Here is a 22,786-nt window from a genome sequence, read left to right on the forward strand (position 1 = left end):
CCTCCTTCCTTGTTTTATCCAATGGCGCGGTCGCTTACTGGAAGAGGTGGAGTATCCTAACTTCCTATTGGTCAAAGAGTATGGCAATCTTTTCTCATTGGCTCAAAACTTCCGTTACTAAATAAAGTGGTTCTGAAGAGGAGTCGTCTTTCTTTGACACAAATATCTGAATTTATCTTGATGTAAAACGTTTAATTATCATAATTAAGAGTGTGTCCTCCTAAACCCCGGCTGTGGTTACTAATTAAACAATAGGCTCCATGTTGAAAATGTGATCTTACAGGGAATTTTAGTAATTATTGTCCCCAAAACACAATGTTATTGATGCTTATGGCATGTGGTGATTTTGATAAAAGTAGAAGTGTGGGTTTACTGTAAGTGTGACAGAGGTGTAAATTTCTAGAAGAGGTGGGCTAATGGGATGAGGTCCTTGTTTAAACATGAAAGCAGTGTCATTCAGCAGAGATGCAGTGAATGTGGTTGCTGAGTACATGGAAGTAAACCTACATTGCTCATAATTTACATTGCAGATTTGTTGTTAATAAAATAACTGAGTCCCCAACTCTTGGTATTTACTCGACAAGTGCTGACATGTCTCTCTTCTCTAAAATTCAAGTTCCAAATTTAGTATGGACGTGACCATAATAAAATACAGTAGTGCAAAAGCAGGATCCTTAATTAAAAAGTGATCTAAATTATTGTTGTGATCTCTCTCTCTCTCTCTCACACACACACAGACACACATACATACATTCTCCTTAACTCCACATTCAGAGGCCTCTTCAACAAACAACCAAGGTGTTTCACAAATCAAAACACTAATCTAAAATGTCGCAAATTAAATGTTTCTGTTCCTCACTTCATTTTGGCATAAAGCTGATAATCAGGTGTGACATGCTCCCCAAATATGTATTATAATGTGCTTACATTTGCCTAAATAAACAGATTTATCAGGCTACACTTGACCAAACATGAAGACTCTTGAATGATTGACGCCTCACTATGTATCCACCAGCAGTTCATGGGTTGTCATATTGGACACATTTATAAAAATGACTGTTTTAGGGTACAATAATAGTGTTTTTATTTGTTTCTTTTTATTCAACAATGCATGATATTTCTTTTTAAATGGTTAATGCTAAAGAGGTTTCAAGATCCTTTGAACACTGACGCCCATTAAATCTCAGCACATTGATATTAATTTGTTGGTTTACTTCATTATGCACAAGAGATGAAGGACAGCTGGATCAAGAGTCAACTTCACAGCCACTAAAAAAAAGCAACATTGTGATGCAAAACATTTAAACTTGTTTGAGAATAGTTAAATGTTGATAGCTCGAACCATGATAGTGATTATTTTTGCAATTAATATCCAATCCTTGTTTGATAACCAACAGCTGTCTCCAATTACAATATCACCAACACAAAATAATGTATGCAGTCATTAAAATGCAGTGTGGCTCTTTCAGTAATCACTCCTCTACCACCTCCACCTTTTTGTCCCCTCAAATCATCAGTTAAATTGCATGCTCATTATTAATCAGCTCATGCATTGATCTGGAACAAAGAGTGCTGTGGAGCAGACTCTAAATTTGATGGTGATTTCGCCGAACTCTTGGCTGCTCTACAGTTCTCTGTGTCTGCCTTCGTCATGTGTGAATGAATGGGACCTGCAGCTGCTAATTTATGTGCATGTTTTATCAACCCGTTCTCACCTCTTGAGTTGCCCTGGCAGTTAAAGAAGTGTCCAATATACAGTGCCGTGTAATTACATCTCACAATCAGTTATTTATATATAATTTTCATTTTTTCCAAATTTGTTTTGATTATCGCTGTGAGTTGCCCTCAGATTACAAGAGTACAAAGAGCAGAAAGGGGCAGAATAAAGCTTTGCAATATTAAGAATGCGAGAGTTTTTCGAGAGAAAATAGGCTGGATGTGAAAGAGAAGCTTTAAAGTAACAAAAATCTTGGACCCAGGCAGGGTATGAACTGTAAAATAAATACTGGTACTTGATCAGATCAGAAGATACAAGAAAAATCAAGGAAGAAAAATGTACACAAGGAGTAAATCAGCAGGATTCATACAAATGTATGACTAGATATATGCATATAGTGAATATGCCAACTGACAAAAAACAAGAAATATAGATTTTCCACCAGAGAGCACTGACTAGTATATTTTCATTTTATTTTTATTTCAAATGTAAAATATTGTAGTCAGTAGCCTATATTTCTTGGCCCTGCTTCTTTAGTAACTACATTTAAGACATCCATCCATCCATACATTGTCTATACTGTTTATCCTTAAGGGTTAAGGGGGTGGGGTGGTGGGGTAAGAACAGGGTTACACCCTGGACTGGTCGCCACTCAATCAGAGGGCCAACTCGTAATGACAGACAGATACCACATTTAATACATCCTTGTCAGAAATGTTTGTGTTTCAAAAAAACAAACTTACATTCTCCTGATTAATTAACTTCTCAGCCTCTGAGGACTACTGTTACTGTTCAGTACATCCAGCTAATACTCTCTACACAGCATCCACTGTCACCTGCCAGCCCATCCCTGTTTCCCCCACTGCCTTGCTTGCTGTTGTTGAATGAGTGCAGCAGGGGGCAGTAATGAGTGTGTGAGCTGTGAGCACAGCGCAGTAGAAGAAGAGGCCGCCCGTGCCCCGCCCTTTGACTCACCTCGCTAATGTATTTTTTGTGTTAGTGGTTTGTTTATGACTCGGACCGCTGCCTCCGTTAGCTTGACAGCTGACTTTGTGTATGCAGCTGTGAAACAAAACGTCTGCTTTCACGGAGGATACTGTGCTGTGAATTAGATATTTTAAAAACGAGGGCAGAAAGCTAGTTAGCTTTAGGCGTTGGTCGTATGAGCCGTAGCACCACATTACATTTGCTAGCCTAGCATTTGGTTAGCTTAGTGTAACGCTATGACGTGACGTTGGACAGGAAAGTGGCTGTTTGACGACGCCTGGGCCAAGCTTCTTAAACTGTACATACATGTCGAGAAGGAAGTATATATAGAGACAGAGACGACTGCATGTGTGTAACACTTCTATTCGCAGGTTAGGCTTTTAGACAGCTGCCTGGCGACTAACTTTGTGTAGCTAACTAGCTAAATTCATGTTAGCATGGCGTCAGATACAAGTGACACCGAGGAATTCTATGATGCTCCTGAGGACGTGAATTTTACTCCATCTCCTAAAGTGTAAGGAAACACATTTTCATAATATTACCTGACATAAGAGTGACCATTGCTCACGTCTTTTCTGCTTGTTTTCGCTTAATGTGCCACAAGTTATAAGTAGCTAGCCAACTTGGTAATAGCAGCTATCGTTGACAGTGCAAACAAGCTAATTATTATAAGCATAGACATCGTAAAACGAGCTGATTCAGAGTCTGTCTCTAGGCAGGTGCAGATTTCAGTCAGTTTCGTATTAGAGCTATTAAAATGTGATGCATAGTGTCACACAGTGTTGTAGTTCACCAGCTGTTTGGTGTTTCACCAGCTGTTACAGTGTGTGGAGGGAGAGTCTACCCCAACACACAAGTCACATGATGTTATTCCTAAGATCTGATCCACACTTTCCTATTTAAAATATTGTTTGTTGTAATTGATGTTAGTAAATGCTGCCAGTTTACGGTGGAGTCAAGTAAATTACAAGCCAAACCTGTTGTACATTACAGTGAGAGGCTGGTGGAGAATGTTTGCAGAGAAAACATAAATTGTCGAGGTCACTGTGTACACATTTAACGTTTGTGCATTTGTCATCACGTTTAAAATGCATTATATTAATCATGTAAGCAGAAACCAGATTTTTGTATATTTCGGCTGTATATGGTTGCTATTTTTTAGTGCTGATCAAGGTGAGAAATCACATTTCTGCAGATTTTGGCAGTATCTGATTGATGTCTTTTTAAGTATGTATTTACTTAAAAACAATCAGCCCACAGGTGCCTCAAAGACCATCATTGTCTGTGTTTTGCTTACACACTTTGGCTAATCATTTGCTAGCACCCATGTACAGAAAACTTTGTTTAATGACTGAAAAAATGTTTATTTTAGGGTAAACATTTAATTTATAATTCACATTAATTGAATGGCTCAAGCGGACCGATGAAATACTAACAATGCTGCATTGTAAAAAATTGACTTTCATGGCACTTTAGAGCTGTATCCCTTTGTGTTTTTCAGGTCACCTGCAAAGTTTGTCATTCCTTCACCTAAGGTATGTTTATCTAAACCCAGCCACTGTTGAAACAAGGCAGTATCTGCTGAGTCGCTATTGGAATGGCTATTTTAGGGAGTAACTTTGAGCTAATACATAGGTTTGGAGTTAAATGTTATCCTGTCAGATCATGTATTGAACATAATGTGGTTATTTGTTACTTGTTATGTCAAATTGGCCACATCTGATTGTCAGTGGATATTTAACCAAATGTCTACCTGCTTGTTTAGTACTTTGCTCTTTGCTAATAAAGACAGAGAGAGTTAGTCAGACTTGGACCTCAATGAATCTGGGTATTTTACCAGTTTCATGTGCCAAAGGCTATTTGAACCGAGCCCTACTAAAACAGTCCACTGTTCAAACATGAAGTGTTTAGCTATCTAGAGGTGACTGCAGTGTTTTTAGTAGTTCTCCTTGAAATTGTACCCACCTTAAGTTGCGTCAAGGTAAGATATAAGTGTCCTGTGTGAAACTATTAACACAACCTGTTTAGTAATGAGTCATTGACTGGAAATATTCACTCCTTTGCTTTCTATAGTCATTATTATCAAATGCTTCCTTTCTGACAGCTACGAACATGCAAATGAAATGGAAATGAATCATCTGGCCTTGTTGCTCTGCCTGCCTTTCCCACACAAACAGTTACAACAGAAATTTAAATTACACTTGCTCACAAGAGATTGTAAACAAGAGCTACATGCACCTTAAATCAGCTAAATTTACTGAAAATATTGATTTTTGCAGTGAAAGGAAACTGTTTCATGGAACAATGTTTTATGCAAGGATAAAATCTGCATGAAAACCCTGGTATTGACGTTGGAGTCAGTAACTGACTGAAAAACAGGCAGTTAAAAGTTAGCTTGATGAGAGAAGTTTGGAAGTTTTAAAGAAATGTGCTTATAATTATTTATGTCTTATTTAGGTATCAACACTGTACAAATAGGTTTCTTTCAGTCTGGATGTGCTAGATGAATCTAAATGAAAATCAATGCTGTGACTTTTGTTATTTACTGTGTGCATCTATTGTAGGTTAAAGAAACTTTCTTTTGTTTTTGTATTGTTTCCTGAACAGCTTTCGCAGCGATCAGTAAACGCTGCACAAGATGTGAGCTGTGGAGTGGCCGCATCTGAGACTCAGAACGATGATTCCCTGCTGGTACGGGTTGTTCTATTATTGCACAGTGTCCCAAATGAGATGACTTCAATAGAATGGAAAAAGAATACTGGCGTTTCTTTATTCTATTTTCTATCTTATTCTTTGTTTTTTATTTTGTGTAACAAAAATGTAAGTGTGAATCTCATAGAGGTTGTATTGAATCAGTATATATGATGCAGTATTTTAGAAATGTCTTGCAGGGGGTCCTTTGCTGTTCCATCCAGGTTTTTATTTGTGCCTTACTCTACCTGTGGATTTTTGTTTTGTGTTAACTACTATGTAAAAAAAGAAAGAAATGCTAGATGTGCAGACAACAGCATATTTCTGCTGTAGTTGACCTCGACATGGAAACTTGCATCCTCGCTGTCGTATTGTTGAATTAATTTACTGTAATCTTCTCTTCCCCATAGATCATTGATAGCATCATTGAGGAGAGTCAAAAGGGAAGTGTTGGTGAGGTAGCTCAGCTGTTAGATCAGCTACATGTTGATGTAAGAACAGAGCCGGAGCCAGAGGAAGAGAATAATGCTCAGGAAGCTCCTGCGGAGTTAGCAGCGCCAGCTGTTGAACCTCAACTTGTCGCGAAACCAGAGGAACAACAGGAAAGTGCAGCAACAAATGGAGCATGCTCTATACCTGTCCCCGAACCCACAGATGTCCCAGGGCCGTCAGCTGGGTCACAGCCCCCTGACATCACCAGCACCGTAGGACAAAGTCAGCCCGATGGGGCTGTTGCGGTTGCAGAAGGGGAAAAAGAGCAGAGACCTGCCGATATCTTGGACCAGGTCCCATTCACAGACAGGCCAGCTGCCTCGGACTCCTCTGGACCTATGAAACCCCCACGACAATTCACAGTGGAACCAGACATTGTAGCCAGCACCAAGAGGCCTCCTCCCTCACGCCCACCCCCTCCCAGCGGAGGTCCTCCACCGAGGCCGCCTCCACCATCTTGGCAGAGTCTACCTTCCAAGAAGTCTCAGGAGTGTCTGAGGCCGAGTGGACTGGAAGGTAGAGAAAACTGTTTATGTTATAGCTGTTTCAACAAAGTAGATGTGTTAACCTTTGATTATAAAATATGCTGAATGTTAGCATCACATGCAAATACACCATCGATTATAATCCAAACCACTGCACACATATGTAAAGCAGACAAAATAGATATTTTTCAGATCAAGTGTTGTGCTCTGTTGTATGATCATCCAGTGTCTGCAGTCTGTCCAGTCAGTAGCGATGCTCTGGAGCCCTCAGGCCTGGTGTCTCCTAGCAGCACAGTGAGGAGTCTAACCAAAGAGCTGCAGCATTCCTTGGATCTAGCCAGCGCCACCAGTGGGGACAAGGTGGTGACAGCACAGGTCAGTGAGGCTGCAGACCTGACCTCTTTTTGGTGCTGGTGTAGCAGTTTCTTTATCTATTGCACTATTACATCATTGCTTTTTTTGTTTGCTTATATAGGAAAATGAGGATGAACAGGCCTCATCTCAGAGTGGAGCACAAACTCCAGGCCCTCAACGTCCACGTTCCAACTCTGGTAGAGAACTGACAGATGAAGTAAGACCCTCTGTATTTGTTTTTATTGCCTTTATTCAGTTTGAATCCATGCCAATAACGCTATATCTTGCACATTCCTTCCACCAAACCTTTGTGCACCAACTATATACTTGTGTGTTATCTTAAAAACAGGAAATCCTGGCCAGTGTGATGATCAAGAATCTGGACACTGGGGAAGAGATCCCTCTAATCCAGGCTGAAGAGAAGCTTCCTGCAGGGATTAACCCCCTCACTCTGCACATCATGAGAAGGACCAAGGAGTACATTACGTGAGCAAAAAAAGATTTTTCTGTATTAACAGCAGTTAAATTTGATTGGTGCAGGGAGTATCTTTTCAATACTGGCCTATATATGAACTATTTTATGAGAAACCCAGTGAAGGCTTTGAAGGCTTCATTGTTAACATGCAACACCAATTCTGATTCACATAATAAAATGTAACATTTAACATTCACTGACCATGTGTTCACATTAGCAGCAGAAAGCAGAGATCAAAGCAACCATTGGTGTTTCATTTACAGTTAGTGAAGCAACACACATTTATGAGACAAGGAGAAACAGTGACAGCTCCACACGTAAAATCCAAAAATAAACAGTGTTCTTTCCAGTCAAAGGTGGGATGAATATAGTAAATTCAGACACTTGACCGGCAAGAAAAAGTTTTTTTTCTTGTTGCTGTGGACAGCATTGCCATTGTTCTCTTGTTTTTTTCCTTTTTATAAACCTGATCACGTAAAAGCAAACGGTACATTTTCTAGAGGAAGTTGATCTGTTTTATTTTTTCCTCTCAGGAATGATGCAGCACAGTCAGATGATGATGACAAGTCTCAGGCTCCACTGGCAGACACAGATGGAGGAAAACTGAAACAGAAAACGTAAGGAGTAGTGACTTCTTGTAGCCTGTTGCCAGAATTGATTTTCCTCCCATTCTATGACCACATGATCCAGTATAGAACGTAATAATTAGATGTCTCTGTATTTTGAACCAGAACCCAGTTTAAAAAATTCCTGGGCAAGTCTGTGAAGAAGGCCAAGCATCTCGCTGAGGAATATGGAGAGAAGGCAGTCAACAAAGTGAAAAGTGTGCGTGATGAAGGTAAAAGAGAACAGCAATTTGGTTGTTGGATGGTTAGATTGCAGGAAAACACTTCCAGCTGTAAGCATGTATTTTTTGATGTGGGAAAAGTGCTTAAATTGTTAATATACTGCTTTGAACTACACTTTGCAGTACATCGTGGGTTATTTATGTCATGCTGCCCCTAGACTTACCTCAAAAACACTACAAGGTGGTTAGTTTCTCTCGATAAGTGGGAAAAATAACAAGATGCACAGTGCAGGCAGGAGAAGCGACTTGTAAATGTTTGTAAATGTGTGCAGGCGCTGAGGACATTACATGAAGAATAGTTTTTTCCCCTCACTGTCATAATATTGGTGCTCCTGCTGCTGCAAAGGTTTTGATGATATCTGTTATGCTTTTTGTTTTGGTGTGGGCTCAGTGTTCCACACAGATCAGGATGATCCATCATCAAGTGACGATGAGGGCATGCCTTACACCAGGCCCGCCAAGTTCAAGGCAGCACACAGCTTCAAGGGTCCCTTTGACTTTGATCAGATTAAAGTTGTGCAGGATCTGAGTGGAGAGCACATGGTGAGAAGACCTTACTTTTTGAACTTCTTTTGTTATTAATGCTTAAGAGAAGATGTCCACCAGTGAGTGCCTCTATCACAGCGTCTTTGTCTCTTCCTCAGGGGGCCGTCTGGACGATGAAGTTCTCTCACTGTGGGAGGCTGCTGGCAACCGCAGGCCAGGATAATGTGGTTCGCATTTGGGTCTTGAAGACTGCTTTTGACTACTTCAATAACATGAGATTAAAGTACAACACTGAAGGTAATCTCATCAGCATCTCAGCTTTTTTTTTTTATTGTACGATGATTGATTATTTTAATTTAGATGCTCAGCTTTGGCAGTGGTATTTATTATGCACTAAGTATTCTTTTTGTTTTGGCCTTTCCAGGTCGGGTTTCACCTTCTCCTTCTCAGGAAAGTTTATGCTCGTCTAAATCTGACGATCCGGGGGTGAGTGAAACGAATACACGTTTGATTTGTGGATTGCCCGTTGTTTCCTGAAAATATCTTCAGATCTGGATAATTTTAAGCTAGTGTGAGTATCGCAGTGTTGAGACTCCATGCTTTCCTAACCTCCAAGGCAAGTTGTGCTCCAGAGGACCCAGAGACAGAAGACAGGAACGCCCCTTTCCGTCAAGTCCCCTTTTGCAAGTATAAAGGTCATACAGCTGATCTGTTGGACTTGTCCTGGTCAAAGGTGACGTCTTACTTCCCTTTTTTATCCTTTTATCTCTCCTCTTCACATATTTTAGTCACTCTCAGTATTTGTTTTATCTCCTGTCTTACTTTTTGCATTTTTGTGTCAATCTAGAACTTTTTCCTACTCTCCTCTTCCATGGATAAAACAGTCAGACTATGGCACATATCCAGGAGAGAGTGTCTCTGCTGTTTTCAGCACATTGATTTTGTCACAGCCATTGCTTTCCATCCCAGAGTAAGCTGAGTCACCTGGCATTGCTCCTCTTGACACAAATCAAACATTTTGGCTCCCGGGCTGTTTTTACAGTAACACTTGCTTCTTGTTTCTCAGGATGACAGATACTTTTTAAGTGGCTCTCTGGATGGAAAGCTACGGCTTTGGAACATTCCAGACAAGAAGGTGGCGCTGTGGAACGAGGTGGACGGCCAAACGCGCCTCATCACTGCAGCTAACTTCTGCCAAAATGGGAAGTATGCCGTCATCGGCACCTACGACGGCCGATGCATCTTCTATGACACAGAGGTATCCAGCCAAGCTCCTTTATTTCTGTTAATACATAGTTTCATTATGTCCTTATTATTATATTTTTGTCATGACAGTGTTCATTCAAGTTTGAACAAACCGGTTTTGTTGTACATTCCTTAGCGTCTCAAATACCACACGCAAATTCATGTGAGGTCCACCAGAGGCAGGAACAAAGTTGGACGCAAAATCACTGGCATTGAGCCTCTACCTGGAGAGAATAAGGTAACATCTGATCTCCACTGCAAATACATCAGTTTGTTTGATGTCCTTTTATAATGAGGCACGTCAGTGAGATTTATTAAATGACAAATATCCTCTTTTCGCCCCCACGCTAGATTTTGGTAACCTCTAATGACTCCCGCATTCGCCTTTATGACCTGAGGGACTTGTCTCTATCCATGAAATACAAAGGTTATGTCAACAGCAGCAGCCAGATCAAAGCAAGCTTCAGGTGAGCATGTTTCCCTTTCATGTAGTTTTGACTTCAGAAGTAGCATTAATAACCAGTAAGTAACAGATCCCTCTCCGTGAACTGTAGTTCAAAGTGAAGAGTTTCTTGCCTCTAAACTGTGCTTAGCATAACTTACTTTCAGTGTTAAGCATTAGCTCTTTTGAACACTGTTTAAAAACTACCCAGCCACCATTAAGACAGACACAGAGTATCATTTATCTGTTTCACTGCACCATGAACACAAAATCTGACCTCCAGTTGGCTCTCCATCCCACAGTCATGACTACTCCTTCATAGTCAGTGGCTCAGAGGATAAGTACGTATACATCTGGAGCACTTATCACGACTTGAGCAAATTCACGTCCGTACGACGGGACCGCAATGACTTCTGGGAAGGGATTAAAGGTAACTGTATTGTGTGTTAAATGACAAGCATCATTTTAATATAACTACCTGTCAAATCGGTTTACTCCCCTTAATTGAACTGACATTAAAGGTTTACTTATCTTTCAGCACACAATGCAGTGGTCACCTCAGCGATTTTTGCACCCCACCCAGGCCTTATTGTTCCACAAGAAATTGGAGCAGAGAAGCCAGATGCAGAGTGCAAGAGCCTGGACTCCACAGACTCTGAAACGATACCCTCAGGTGTGTTTGCTTGAATTCACTCGTGGACAGATTTCATGACATCAAGGCCGTCGTTTCAGTGCTGTAAAACAAGTGTTGTCCTTTGCAGGAGCCCTAAAGACGGATCACACAGAGGTTCTACTCTCTGCTGACTTCACTGGAGCCATCAAGGTTTTCATCAATGTAAAAAAATACTGAGCACTTCAGAGGTTGTCAGCCCCTCATATCCAGGCCCGTCTGTCGGAGATCAGTCCTAATGATGAAGGACAGTCCGTCACCCAACTACCTAACGGTTATTGCTCAGAGACGAAGAGCTGTCTGTAGCTTTTTCAGGAGAACAGGAACCCCAAAATGGAAGACGAGGGAATGGGTGGAAGAAATGGACTATACACAACAGACATGATGTGATTCCAAGTCACATTTCTATTTTTTATCTTTAATACCAAGCAACTGTGAATGGTTTGGCATTAAGAAAACACGAGATGGAAATGCCAAGCATGTGTGGTTTGAGCAGTAACTATGTCTGTTCAAATGTGTGTGTGTGTGTGTGTGTAAATTTACAGCTGTATGGTCAGAGTTTAGCTAGAAGGCTACAGTATGGGCACCTTACTAGTTTCCTCTGCTCCCCCATTTCAAAAATAATGAAGTTAACTCCGAAGAAGTGCAAGACACTGTCCTAATGTCAGTCACAGATTTTTATGTGTTATGTGTAAAGAGATGTAACCATTTGTCTTGAAAGCGAGGTGGTTTGAAAAGTCATCTACAAATTATTTGTGCCTACGAAATCTAGAACGCTTTTCTAAATTCAACTTCTCAAGATTTCCTCTAAAATATGAAACGTTCAGCGGATGGGAGCAAATCTATGGTACAGGACATCTGTAGACGGTTACTAATATTTAGGGCTGGGTATCTTTATTTTTTTTTTTCCTGAAACAATACTGACTCTTAAGTACTTTTGATAAATTGTTCAATGAAAGCACATTTCATTATATAAAATAGTACTGTAAATTTAGTGTAACATTGCATACTTACTGCTTTTGTAAACAGAACCAAATGATGCTCTATTAATTTCCTCAATAAAAATCCACACAAACTGGAAGAATGCCTCTTCACGACCTTTTTTAACCTTAAAAACAATCCGACCAATGCCAACAATTGAGTGAAGTAACAGTAAAAATCCTCTGATACCTGGCCCTACCAATCATGTCCTGCAAACACACACACATTCATCACCACTAGTGATTTGTTTATTGTCACAACTTTGCAGCAACATTTGTGGTTATCATTTTAAAAACAAACATTAAAACAAAAATATATATAATTAGTTACAGTGTTCAAACTTCATACAAAAGAGTGCTGAATCTTGCATGGAGAGTGTGAGTCGGGACCAACGGAACAGACGTGCCGGTCTGTGTTAAGAGCACTGCTAGAGTGGACAGTCAGTGTTTGCTCTTCTTTGACTTCTTGTGGGAACGATGAGGTGACCGTGACCTGGACTTCCCCGCCTTCCGGTCTGGAGATGGTGATCGGGAACGTTTGGACCATTTGGGAGACCTTGTCCTGTTAAATGGGCAGAACATGCATGAAAGCAGACTTCAAGGAAAACGGTCGGGATGAATATACTGGTACACGTAAAAAAAAAACTGTTATGTCACTTGCTTTAAAGGAGAGATGCTTCTCGATTTTCGGGTCTGGTCATCGGGATCTTTACTCCATCCTCTTCTTTTATCACTGTCGTCACTACTTCTGCTCCAGTCTTTGTCCCTTCTGTCATCCTTTGAATTGTCTTTAGACTTTGATGTCAGTCTCTCATTCTTTTCTTCATCTTTTTCAAACTCCTACGGTAGACGAGGTAAAACATCCAAATAAAGTCAGATGTAGGCGTGTATGTCTTTGCCTGGTAAAATGTGAACGCGCTCATTCACGCCTACTAGTCTGAGGGTCTCCCACACGGGGGAGCTATTTGGTCAGACCGCATCAGCATGTGCTAAACTGCTCACCCACAATCAAGGAAAAATAATTAGACAGTATTTCAGACATACAGATTTATACATATCAACATATTTTTTAGTAGATGCTGTTTTTTTCTATGTGGTCAATAATATTGCTCTGTGAAAAATGCAGCATCCTACTTCAGTCAGGGAAACTACTACACTGTATTGGCATAGCAGAGGTGTCAATCTCAGTTGACGCCTCCAGGTTTTTGTTTTTGTCTTTGGGCGAAATCCTCTAAACTACTGGACTAAGAACACAGCACTGGGAGTAGAGTAAACTCACCACTAAACTTACTTTAGCATTCAACAGACACTGTGTATGTGACTGAGAAAGAAACAAAACATCAATTTTGTAAATAGCAGCTAGAAAAAAAAAAAAAAACCTGTAGCCAGACTTTTTCCCTGTCGATGTTGCACATCGGACTAAATCTGCAGATCTGACGCTCTGAGTCTCGTGGCTCTGCAGCTGCACATTGGATGTGTCTGGTTTTGAGCGCTCTGCATCAGTAACACTGTTTTTAACTGTGCCAACTGACTAATTTCACAGTCTAGTTTAAATGTTCTACTAACAAGCACTTTTGTAAATTTTACCCCTTACTGGTCAAAATTAAAGACATATTTCTGTTATACATCAGTGATGATCTCGTTTTTCCTTAGAGGCCCCCGTACTGCAGAAGAAATACTGTGTGTAAATAACAACTGTGTAATTAACTGCCATGATACTCTGGACTCCTCCAGTTTGAGTAAAACAATACAAAGTAAAAGCTCCACCAGTACAGAACCGTCCAGCACCCCACCTTCTGCAGCAGCTTGTTCCTGTAGTGCTCCACTTGCTGTTGCATGGTCATTCCAGACTTCCTCTGCCTCTTGCCAGATTCCAGCTCATCTTGGATCTTCATGACCTTTACCTGTGTCAGACACACAGTTCTGCATAATTATTCACTATGACTTCACATATTTCCAAATGGCATACAAACACATTGCTGTAAGGGAATTAGAATATGCTAATACAGCTATGGCTCTGATGCTAAATAAAAGTCACCTTCCTTCCTAAATTAAATGCTGTATATTTCTTCAACAGGATATTAAGGTGGACATGAAGTGTGACTTTTGAAAGTGGATAGGTTGGACCACAGCAGACAATACAGGACAACCAAATGGTTTCTATAAGAGCAAAACATTAACCTTTTCAAAAAAAAATTAAAAGGAATAAAAACATGCACTTGCCTCCAGCTCTCTCAACCTTTTCCTTTTGCTCTCGGACATTTGAAAACTTCTGAGGGAGCTCTGGAAGTCTGCACTGTCATATCTGGACGAACTGCAGGAGTCATCACTGCTGCCACTCTCCTCGTCCTCATCTCCATCCTGTGAGTTGGCGCTGTCACCAGGAGGCAGAGGGCAACAATAAATCTCCATACCAGACTGTTTGTGTGCACACATTTTGCGTTGACACCGACCACAGAGGCCTTACCTTACACTGACTTCACTGTCCTGCTCCACCACAGTGTCCCATTTAGACTCAGCCTTGGCTTAGAGAGAAAGGAGAAAGATGAGCATGACGGTAGGAGGGGGGGGGGGGGGGGGGGGGGGGGGGGCTGATATGATACAGAGGGCATCTTGGCTTGTGTTACCTTGAGAAAATGACCCCGCATCGCTCTTCTCCCACTTCGACAAAGGCACGCTGGAGAAAGGAGCATTGCTCTCATCCACTGGAGGAAAAAAAGAGTTGGGTCACGATGAGCACTGGTCATCAAGTAAAGGCTTTGAATCACACTATTTAATAATACTCATGACTTTATTAGCTCCAGTAGAAACAAATGTATTCGCATGCCCTCTTGTCGTGGAGATCAAAGTGCACACTCAGCGACAGACGACAACCCATGACGGGGTGGATCAGTTTATTGATCGGAGACATGTGAGTTGGGCAGATAACGGATGACGGGAACGGGGGAACAGGACTTCTGGTTAAAAGAAGTGCATCTGATGTGCGGCGGACTCACAGGGCATCCCATCAATGTCATCAATGGCAACTGCTAAGGGAACGCCATCTATGTCATCAACAGGGACTCCGTCCAGAGGGTCCCAGCCCATGGGGCAGCCGTCGATGTCCTCCTCGGGACCTCTGTTCAAAGGTAACCCACCTGCAAGCTTGCTATCCATTGGCGCGCCATCGAGATCAACGGATGCTTCCTGCAGGGACGGACAAGTGGACAAATATTTGGATCGTCTTGTTCGCAAAACGTTTTAATGCCATTAGTAAAAACGGTAATACTCTCTGTAAAGAGCACGTAAATCTTCAGCTCACCTCTGCCGTCTCGCTCGGCTCCTCCACTGCCTTAGCGAAGCCCAGAAAGATGTTTTGAAGGTGGATTAGATAAGGCTCTGGGTATATGGCCCAGTCCTCCCATGCTCTAAAACAACTTGTGACCTTTTGCTGTGGAGATGGGAGATAAAAAAATGCTCTTTTGCTCTGTTTTTGGTAAATGTCCTTGTGTGAGGCAAATGAAAAACGAGATTACCTTAAACTGTTCAGCCTGCAGCCTGGCTTGTATGTTTTTGTGGGCTGCATTAAGGTCTCTAAATATCTGTGCTAGCTTTGTTTCAAAACTGAAAGGAGAGAAAACATTGAAGTCACACGGAGAAGAAATAAAAGAGGATAAAAAAAAGCTACATTGAAGGAGAGGCTCTTACTATTTACGATAATAAGATGCACCGGCTACTTTGGCACATGAGTTATGCAAGATGTCCGACACGAGATACAATCTGGCAATCTGCGGGAATGGAGAACAAAACAATCGTAAGATATGGTGAGAGTGAATGTTCTACATAGAGATTCTGAGTAACAGTGTTTATATAAAGACTTAAAGGAGGCAAGCTAGCCTTCTTCTGAAGGGGCGTCTGAAGCGAGGAAAAAGATTCAGTGATGTGTCCCACGACTTCCTCTGCTGCATCCGCTCGCTCAAGACAGAACAGCATGGCATTGGCAATGTCTTCTCTGCTTGGAGTGAGCTCCTTAAGCAATGTCTCCAGCCTCTGTCTGTGCCTGAGTGGTATTTACAGAGGAGTGACAGACCTCAACGGACGATTCGACTACAGTTACAAATATTCATGCCATCATTCCTGCTAGACATACTCACTCAGCTCTGAGCTGCCCTTTCTTCACCTCCTCCTCGGGGGGAGCATCCTCCTCCACCTCTGCCCTATCCTCTCCTCTCTGAGAGTAGTTGTTTATGACAGGGGGCCTCCACATGGAGCCTCCCCGGAACATACGAAAGTCTGCGGTCCTCCACTCTGTTGGGGACTCTCCCTGTGGGAGAGATGAAGGCCAGATACACAGAAGCTCACATACAAGATACACCACAGATTCATTTTCATGGTATAAAAGCAGCAATCTGGAATTGAGCTACTTAAATCAACATGGCTACAGCTATTCCCCATTAAATGATTAGTATTGAGCAGTTTTTTTTTAGGTATTCCTGATAAGGAGCTTTGTAGGAACAAGGCTTTGCAATTAAAACATACCTGGAGGATGGAGAACAGTTTCCAGCGATAGTACACGTGATCTTGGCTTTTGTTGTCAAAAAGGAACCTGAAAGAATAAAGAATCAGCAAATTACACATGCACCCTTCAAGGTCGCTTGCAAAGCTAACACATGACCAGGTGCGGCGATACTTACCTGTAATCTGGATTGTTTTTCTCCTTGTTCATTATCACAGCTTCAAACACTTGGCCTTCACGCACCACAAACTCTATCATCCTGTGAATAAGGAACAATAGATTCCTGTGGGGACAGAAGAATGTATCAGAACGGGGGTTTGCGTCAAAACTATCAATGCACCATAATGTCATCTCTCTGTCTGTCAGGTACAGCTCTGGGTTCTCTGATACCTCTTCGCTAGTGGCCCATGCAAACTGCAGACTGATGGTAAACTGTGTCATTCCACGTCATGGAATTCACTCAAAAGTGCACAGTCGCTGCCTTCTACAGACGACACTGTGTCAGCTTATTTCAAGACTCTCAATGTATCCATGAAAAGGGTAAAAAAAAAAAAAATCATTACACAATCACTATATCTATTCATGGACACTGACATAGGTTTTACGAGCAAAGCCCCAATTCAAAGTTTAGCTTGAGATATTTTATATCGATTGTTGACACGATTCAAACTTGACTGAGAATTTAGAGGCCAGGTTTTTATTCTGGCACTGACAGACTTGTGTTATAAAAAATGACTCGTCTCAACTACAAAATTCAAACACGGTTAGTATTCAGTTTTAAGGATGCCAAATTTGTTCCTCAAACGAAATGATTTTACGCAGGCAGTTACTGCTGATTGGGGCTCCAGGTCTGAAACCTCTCTGAGATGGACAGTATGTTCATACAGTGTTGCTGATCGCTTGCTTCTGATCTATCACTGCAGTTAAGACTTTGATGTTGCTCATTGCTGGGACTTGAAGCAGCACCTTGATTGATTTATGGCACTAGCATGAATCTACTTCTGGCATTGTCTTGAGTTGTTTTTCATATTTAATCTATCTGCCTTCTAGCTGTATCGGTCTGCAGTGTCTCAGCCAGCCCGTGGGAAACCCAGGGCTCAAAGATGTTGCTATAAATCGATGGCTCTGACAGTCATTTACAAAGTCTACTGCTATTCACAAACTAGAAAACCTACAAAAACACTAATTACACTCACTGCATGTAAATCCGAGGCCATGGGGACCTGTGACACCTACAATAACAGCCCTCAGTCCTATGCTGCAGATGTCAGATTGCCCATTTATGACGGCAAATGTTACAACACTGAATTTGGTTTGTTTACCATGTCCTATAAGTCAAATGCATAACCAGCTCTTAAAGTGGAACTTCCTGCCTGAAAGAATATGTATGGACACAAACAGTGGGCCACAGCCTCTGCCCTAGAACACTTACAGCTGCTCAGTCGTAGTAAGAAGAGTGTGTGTACCTTTCGGTTGGGATAACCACTTTGACTACGGCTTCGGACAGAGTCTGTTCGTGAAGTCAAATCAAATAGTGAAAATATTAAAGAGTGAGCACTTATACAGATGAAACACTGCAGGATACATACAGCATAGAAAACAACGCGAGCATTCATAATCAGTGAAATGGGGGGGGGGAGGGTGACACACCTTTAGTAAATTATTCTAAAATGTTTCACCATCTATACCGGTTAAAGGATAACTGAAGTATTTTAAAAACTGGGCCCATATTTTAAAATCATTGGTATGCACTAATTAGAATTGCTTCAGCTGGCGGCTGAGAACAGGCTACAGGGGCTGTAATGTAATCCTTTAAGGCAACCCTCGCTGTCAAAGTACGTCCACTAAAAGTGCTTCTCTTGGCCACTGACAGGCTCCTATCGTTATTCTAAGAGTCTGACAACATGACAGAAAGGAAACCTACAGATATAGACCGTTAAGATCCTTTTTGTTTAATCAGAAACAGCCCTTGCAATCGCTCTCGTCCAAGCCACCAGACTCCACTGGCAAAAACAGCAATTTTACCTCACAGAACGCAGGAGTTGCAGGTGTAGTTGCTGTGACATTGGTTTTTTGCAGCACAAACATCTTATCTTAGCGATGTAATGGCTGTTTCAGGCTTCGAGCACGTGGTGGACGTACTTTGACGGGTGCAGTTGCCGCAAACGATTACGTTACAGCCACTTCAAGTACCTACCAGTCATGTGGAAAAATGCAGCCCATGTTTGAAAAGGAAAAAAACAGTTATCCTTTAAGCTATATTAATTTCAAAGATTTAAGAGCTACAAGTTTATATGAACATTTTGTACACACAGTTGTTGTTATGCAACAACTTGTTATGCTACTTGGAATTTGTGCATTGCCATTACCAATGCATCCTGTGATATGGCACTAGACAGACAAGGTGATTAATGCAATAAATGAACAAACATACAACACGATAACAACATGATTCCCAACTTCCTACAATAACTGCTGACACATCACACTTTAGCTTCTTAGACATGGATTTACTCTGGATCTGTTGGGCCACCTGCTGCAGTTTGAAATGATTGTATTTGGTATAGTCTGATGCGTCACCAGTTGGTTTAACATACAGGCCAGATGGGGCAACGCGGTGGTGCGGTGATTAGCGCTGCTGCCTCACAACAAGAAGGTCCCAGGTTCAAATTTGAGCCTTGAACCTTTCTGTGTGGAGTTTGTATGTTTTCCCCGTGCTTGTGTGGCTTTTCTCCAGGTACTCAGGGCTGTTTGGGGTTAATTAGTGACTCTAACTTGCCAGTAGGTGTGAGTGTGAGTGTTTGTGTCAGCTGGGATTGGCTCCAGCTCCCGCGTGCCCCTTAAGGATAAGCGGTATAGATAATGGGTGGCTGGAAAAAGGCCAAATGAGGAAGCGTCAGTGTGTGCACTTTAAGAAAACCTTCTTTAAAGGCTTGTCTTCACATTATACTTCTGCAGACTGTAATTCTAGTAAACCAGCATCCCAATACAGTAAAGGCCCATTACCTGTCACCTAAATATGCGAGCCTGTCATGCCGGGTGACGCATTAAAGAGAAATAATGCCCATGCAGACAACCCAAAGAACAGAGACAAATGTACCTTGTCAAGCTCCCCTTTGGACATGCCCAGAGGCTTGGTGAAGTCATTGCGGAAGCGATCCCTTGGCTGAGCATTGAAAGGCAGACCAGATGGGGGTGGTGGCGTGGCCCTCACCCCCACCGGTGTGTAGAGAGGCTGAGGTGGAATCCGAGCTGGTTTACCCCATCCCAGCTTCATTTCAAACCCCATAATGACTTTACCTACAATAAAAAAAAAAAAAACAGAATCCCACAATCACTGTGAGTGTGAAACATAACCATACAATAAAAGCAATGGGGTCATTACATAAGCCTGATATTGCAGCCTGTAAAATTAAACTATACCATCAAGTGCAGCCAAGGCTCTCTCTGCATCTTTCCGTGTCATGAATGCCACAAAGGCTCTGTTGGAGGTCCTGCAGCGCTCCTCATCCGTTCGGGGCCACATGATCTTCACACTGGCCAGGGGACCATACTTACCAAACTCTTTGCAGAGCATCTCCTCGTTCATCTGAAAAACGCTAAAAATGAACACTGAGAAATGTACATCGCTGCTGTGTTGAACCAATCAGAGTAAGTGTTCTGCTTTACCTTTGGGCTAATGCAGCTAATGTAGAGGTTTGTGGTGGTTGGCACTGTTAAGTCATCGTATAGTGCTGCAGGAGAAAACAGAACTGAGGATAGCATGAATTAGATGTGATTCAGCTAATAAAACACCTACTTTCAAGAAGGGACTCTTACTTGATCGTCCTGATAAAGGTATGTCCAGATCTACTCCTCCTCCACCAGGATCATTTTTCTTCCTTTTATGTCTTTCCTCACGCTCTTCTTGTATTCTGTGTTATTCAAAACATCAAAATAGGATTACGTATGCCGGAAAGATTTAAGCAAGCTGAAGTGGAACACACACATTTGCAAAAAGACTTACAGCTTAAGTTCTTCTTTGAAGAGTTCAAGATTACTCTTCTTCTTTTCTTCTGTCTTTCTTTTAAATGTCTGTTAATCAAACAGAGGCAGCCATTGTGATTATTATTCCACTAACATCCATAGTGAATTCAGTAATTATGCTGTTGTAGAAACATCAGAGTACAAACTTACAGACTTTTTGCTGTCAGCAGACGACACTGGTGAGACATGCTGCGACACGGGGACAAACTTTGTAGCAGGTCGATACAGCTTACTTTTCTTGATCTCTGCCGCTTCCTCCTCTACAGGACATATAGCAACCCATCAACACCGACTATCCAACAGTTCATCAGGTAATAGTAATTTAGGTCCATAAAAACAGGAGGAGACACTGTTCATATGCTGATCAGCAATATATTCGAACAGCTCCCTGTAGGAGTAGGGAGACAGATTGCAGCCTGGCTGCTGTGTTTGCAGTTAAGATATAAATCAAAGGGGTGCCTTTATGTGCAACAGTAAGTTGGGGAACATGTAAGTATTGAAAGAGCTTTTTTTTCTAATTAAAGTCATAATGGACTGCTGACTGTGGGTCCCCAGAGTGGATGAATTTGATGAAACCATTTAAAAGATATGGGCCCTGAAAAATTTTGACCTATTTCACTGCTGACTCAGCCTGATATTCTTAAATAATTACTTCCAGTCCTCTTAAGATATCCAGGTAATTCAGTTTAACATTACTGTGAGAGATAAGTCGTGATTCATCTTTTGTCCACAAGCCTGACGCAGAAAAAGAGGAACAGAATTGCGATGGAGCTACGTCCTGTCGTAACGCTAGATTGAAGGTCATGAACTGCTGACCTTTAGTTGCATTCACGATACCCCCGCGGACAAAAGTTTTCACTCCGCTCTTCTGGCTGGTCTCAAATGATGCCAAGAATTCTTCAAAAACCTCTGCAGCTTTTTCTTCCTCCTAGAAAGTTACATAGAAACATGACCAATATATATATATATATACATTTTCCCTTCCCTTAATTCAGTATTGATACACATATTTTTATTAGAAAAATATGTATACATATATTGCAAATGCAGTTTTACTAATAATAAAAAAAAGAAGCACTAAATCATATCCAACATTATAACTTACCCTTTTCTTGAGCTCCTCTTGTCCTTTCTTTGTGAGTGGTTTGATTGGAGTAGCAGGTTTTCCTTTTCTATCTGCCATAGTCAAACTGCAACAGAAAATAATAGGAAATAAATTAAATAAAAATGGAAAGATTACTCTCGAAATGACGCATTTCAATTCTTTAAAACATAAAGACAGGCAGTGACTTTTCTATCCAAACTATGACATAATCCCCTTATGTTAAATGTAAGCCTATAAACCCTTTCACCCAAACCTATTCTCCGGTTATCCTTTCCTCACAAAACTCTGACATCCTTTATTATGTGTGTACATCCTTGTCAAAGTCACTGGGGAACAGTGGACAGGAGGACACCTCTGTGGGACAGGACAGAGCCCAGAGGACCCACTGGAGGGCAAAAACAGCATTAAACTGTGTTTTCTGTTGAGTCACTTAACATGAATCATTTGCAGCATCACTTCTTTGTTCAGATGATACCATACAGGGGATTTGTGAAGGAAACGGTGCACATCTGAACAACACTAGTGTAATAGTAAAGCACCACTATACTAGTAGTCCCACTAGTAAAACATATGGTCAGAGTGGGTGGAAACTTGGGATGTTATTCATCATAACTTAGCAACATAAACTCCATGACATAATATAGCTGTTTTAATGTAATAATACCACTCAACAAATATCCTGAATGTCCTCTGCTGCAGAGGTAAGTCAACGCTCACTTTGTTTACGTCAGTTTGTTGCTCAAACGGTGTTTTTAAGGCCTGGACTAGCTAAACATGAGCTATCACTGCCCCTTCGCTAACGTTAGCTAACATGAATGTTTAGCTTAGCCTAGTTTAGCTTAGCTTAGCTTAGCTTGGCTTAGCTTAGCTATGGCTGGGCTCCACTGAGGTGATAAGCTAACGCAGCGTCAACCTTCAGCGACAGACAGAGTAACATTTCTCCGTCGACCATCATCCCGATAATCCTGCGAGCCACACGCATGCAAAAATCCCTAAATCTGATCGCTGACATCTGCTAGCTGTGGATGTCACACAGTGGGTACAGCTAGCTAACACAGCTGTCTGTTATTTTTCCTCTGGGGGCACCGACCGCACAGGACACTATTAATTAAACCGCCATGCATGCACGCAGCTCCATACAGTAGTAAAGTGTAACTTACAGTGTGTGTCATGCTATTGCTTCACCATTTTGGTTGCGACGTCAATTGATTTCTATCACAACATGCTATCAAGAGGCGAGATATCCGGCTGGAGCAGAGAGAGGACGCCTGCTTACTCTGAGTGTGTGT

At 41.6% G+C, this 22,786-nt stretch overlaps 2 protein-coding genes across 3 annotated transcripts; one reads left to right on the forward strand and one right to left on the reverse strand.

Annotated features, from left to right (window-relative positions):
* The first annotated feature begins 2,708 nt into the window (after positions 1-2,708).
* On the forward strand, positions 2,709-12,194 carry wdr44 (WD repeat domain 44). Of its 2 annotated transcripts, none has more exons than XM_070843066.1 (20): positions 2,709-3,218; positions 4,206-4,239; positions 5,312-5,395; positions 5,806-6,403; positions 6,599-6,747; positions 6,848-6,943; positions 7,076-7,212; positions 7,735-7,818; positions 7,933-8,039; positions 8,440-8,591; positions 8,693-8,831; positions 8,959-9,020; positions 9,151-9,267; positions 9,382-9,504; positions 9,601-9,792; positions 9,916-10,017; positions 10,131-10,246; positions 10,524-10,651; positions 10,760-10,894; positions 10,983-12,194. In XM_070843066.1, the coding sequence occupies exons 1-20, from the start codon at positions 3,142-3,144 to the stop codon at positions 11,069-11,071; spliced, it is 2,721 nt and encodes a 906-aa protein (XP_070699167.1). In that variant the 5' UTR covers positions 2,709-3,141; the 3' UTR covers positions 11,072-12,194. The 2 variants fall into 2 exon arrangements, with proteins under 2 accessions (XP_070699167.1, XP_070699168.1); XM_070843067.1 differs by having other exon boundaries at positions 6,608-6,747.
* Positions 12,107-22,786, reverse strand: LOC139212596 (U2 snRNP-associated SURP motif-containing protein). Its single transcript, XM_070843068.1, has 24 exons — positions 22,658-22,786; positions 21,498-21,582; positions 21,209-21,320; positions 20,543-20,652; positions 20,373-20,440; positions 20,186-20,280; positions 20,036-20,100; positions 19,790-19,955; positions 19,467-19,666; positions 17,833-17,876; positions 16,545-16,649; positions 16,390-16,456; positions 16,005-16,174; positions 15,748-15,910; positions 15,559-15,638; positions 15,387-15,474; positions 15,173-15,301; positions 14,868-15,057; positions 14,499-14,576; positions 14,339-14,396; positions 14,095-14,245; positions 13,665-13,775; positions 12,533-12,711; positions 12,107-12,433 (listed from the first exon to the last, which is right to left on the reverse strand). The coding sequence occupies exons 2-24, from the start codon at positions 21,573-21,575 to the stop codon at positions 12,313-12,315; spliced, it is 2,628 nt and encodes an 875-aa protein (XP_070699169.1). The 5' UTR covers positions 21,576-21,582; positions 22,658-22,786; the 3' UTR covers positions 12,107-12,312.

This window comes from Pempheris klunzingeri, chromosome 14 (genome assembly GCF_042242105.1).
Source record: "Pempheris klunzingeri isolate RE-2024b chromosome 14, fPemKlu1.hap1, whole genome shotgun sequence".
Classification (NCBI taxonomy): Eukaryota; Metazoa; Chordata; class Actinopteri; order Acropomatiformes; family Pempheridae; genus Pempheris; species Pempheris klunzingeri.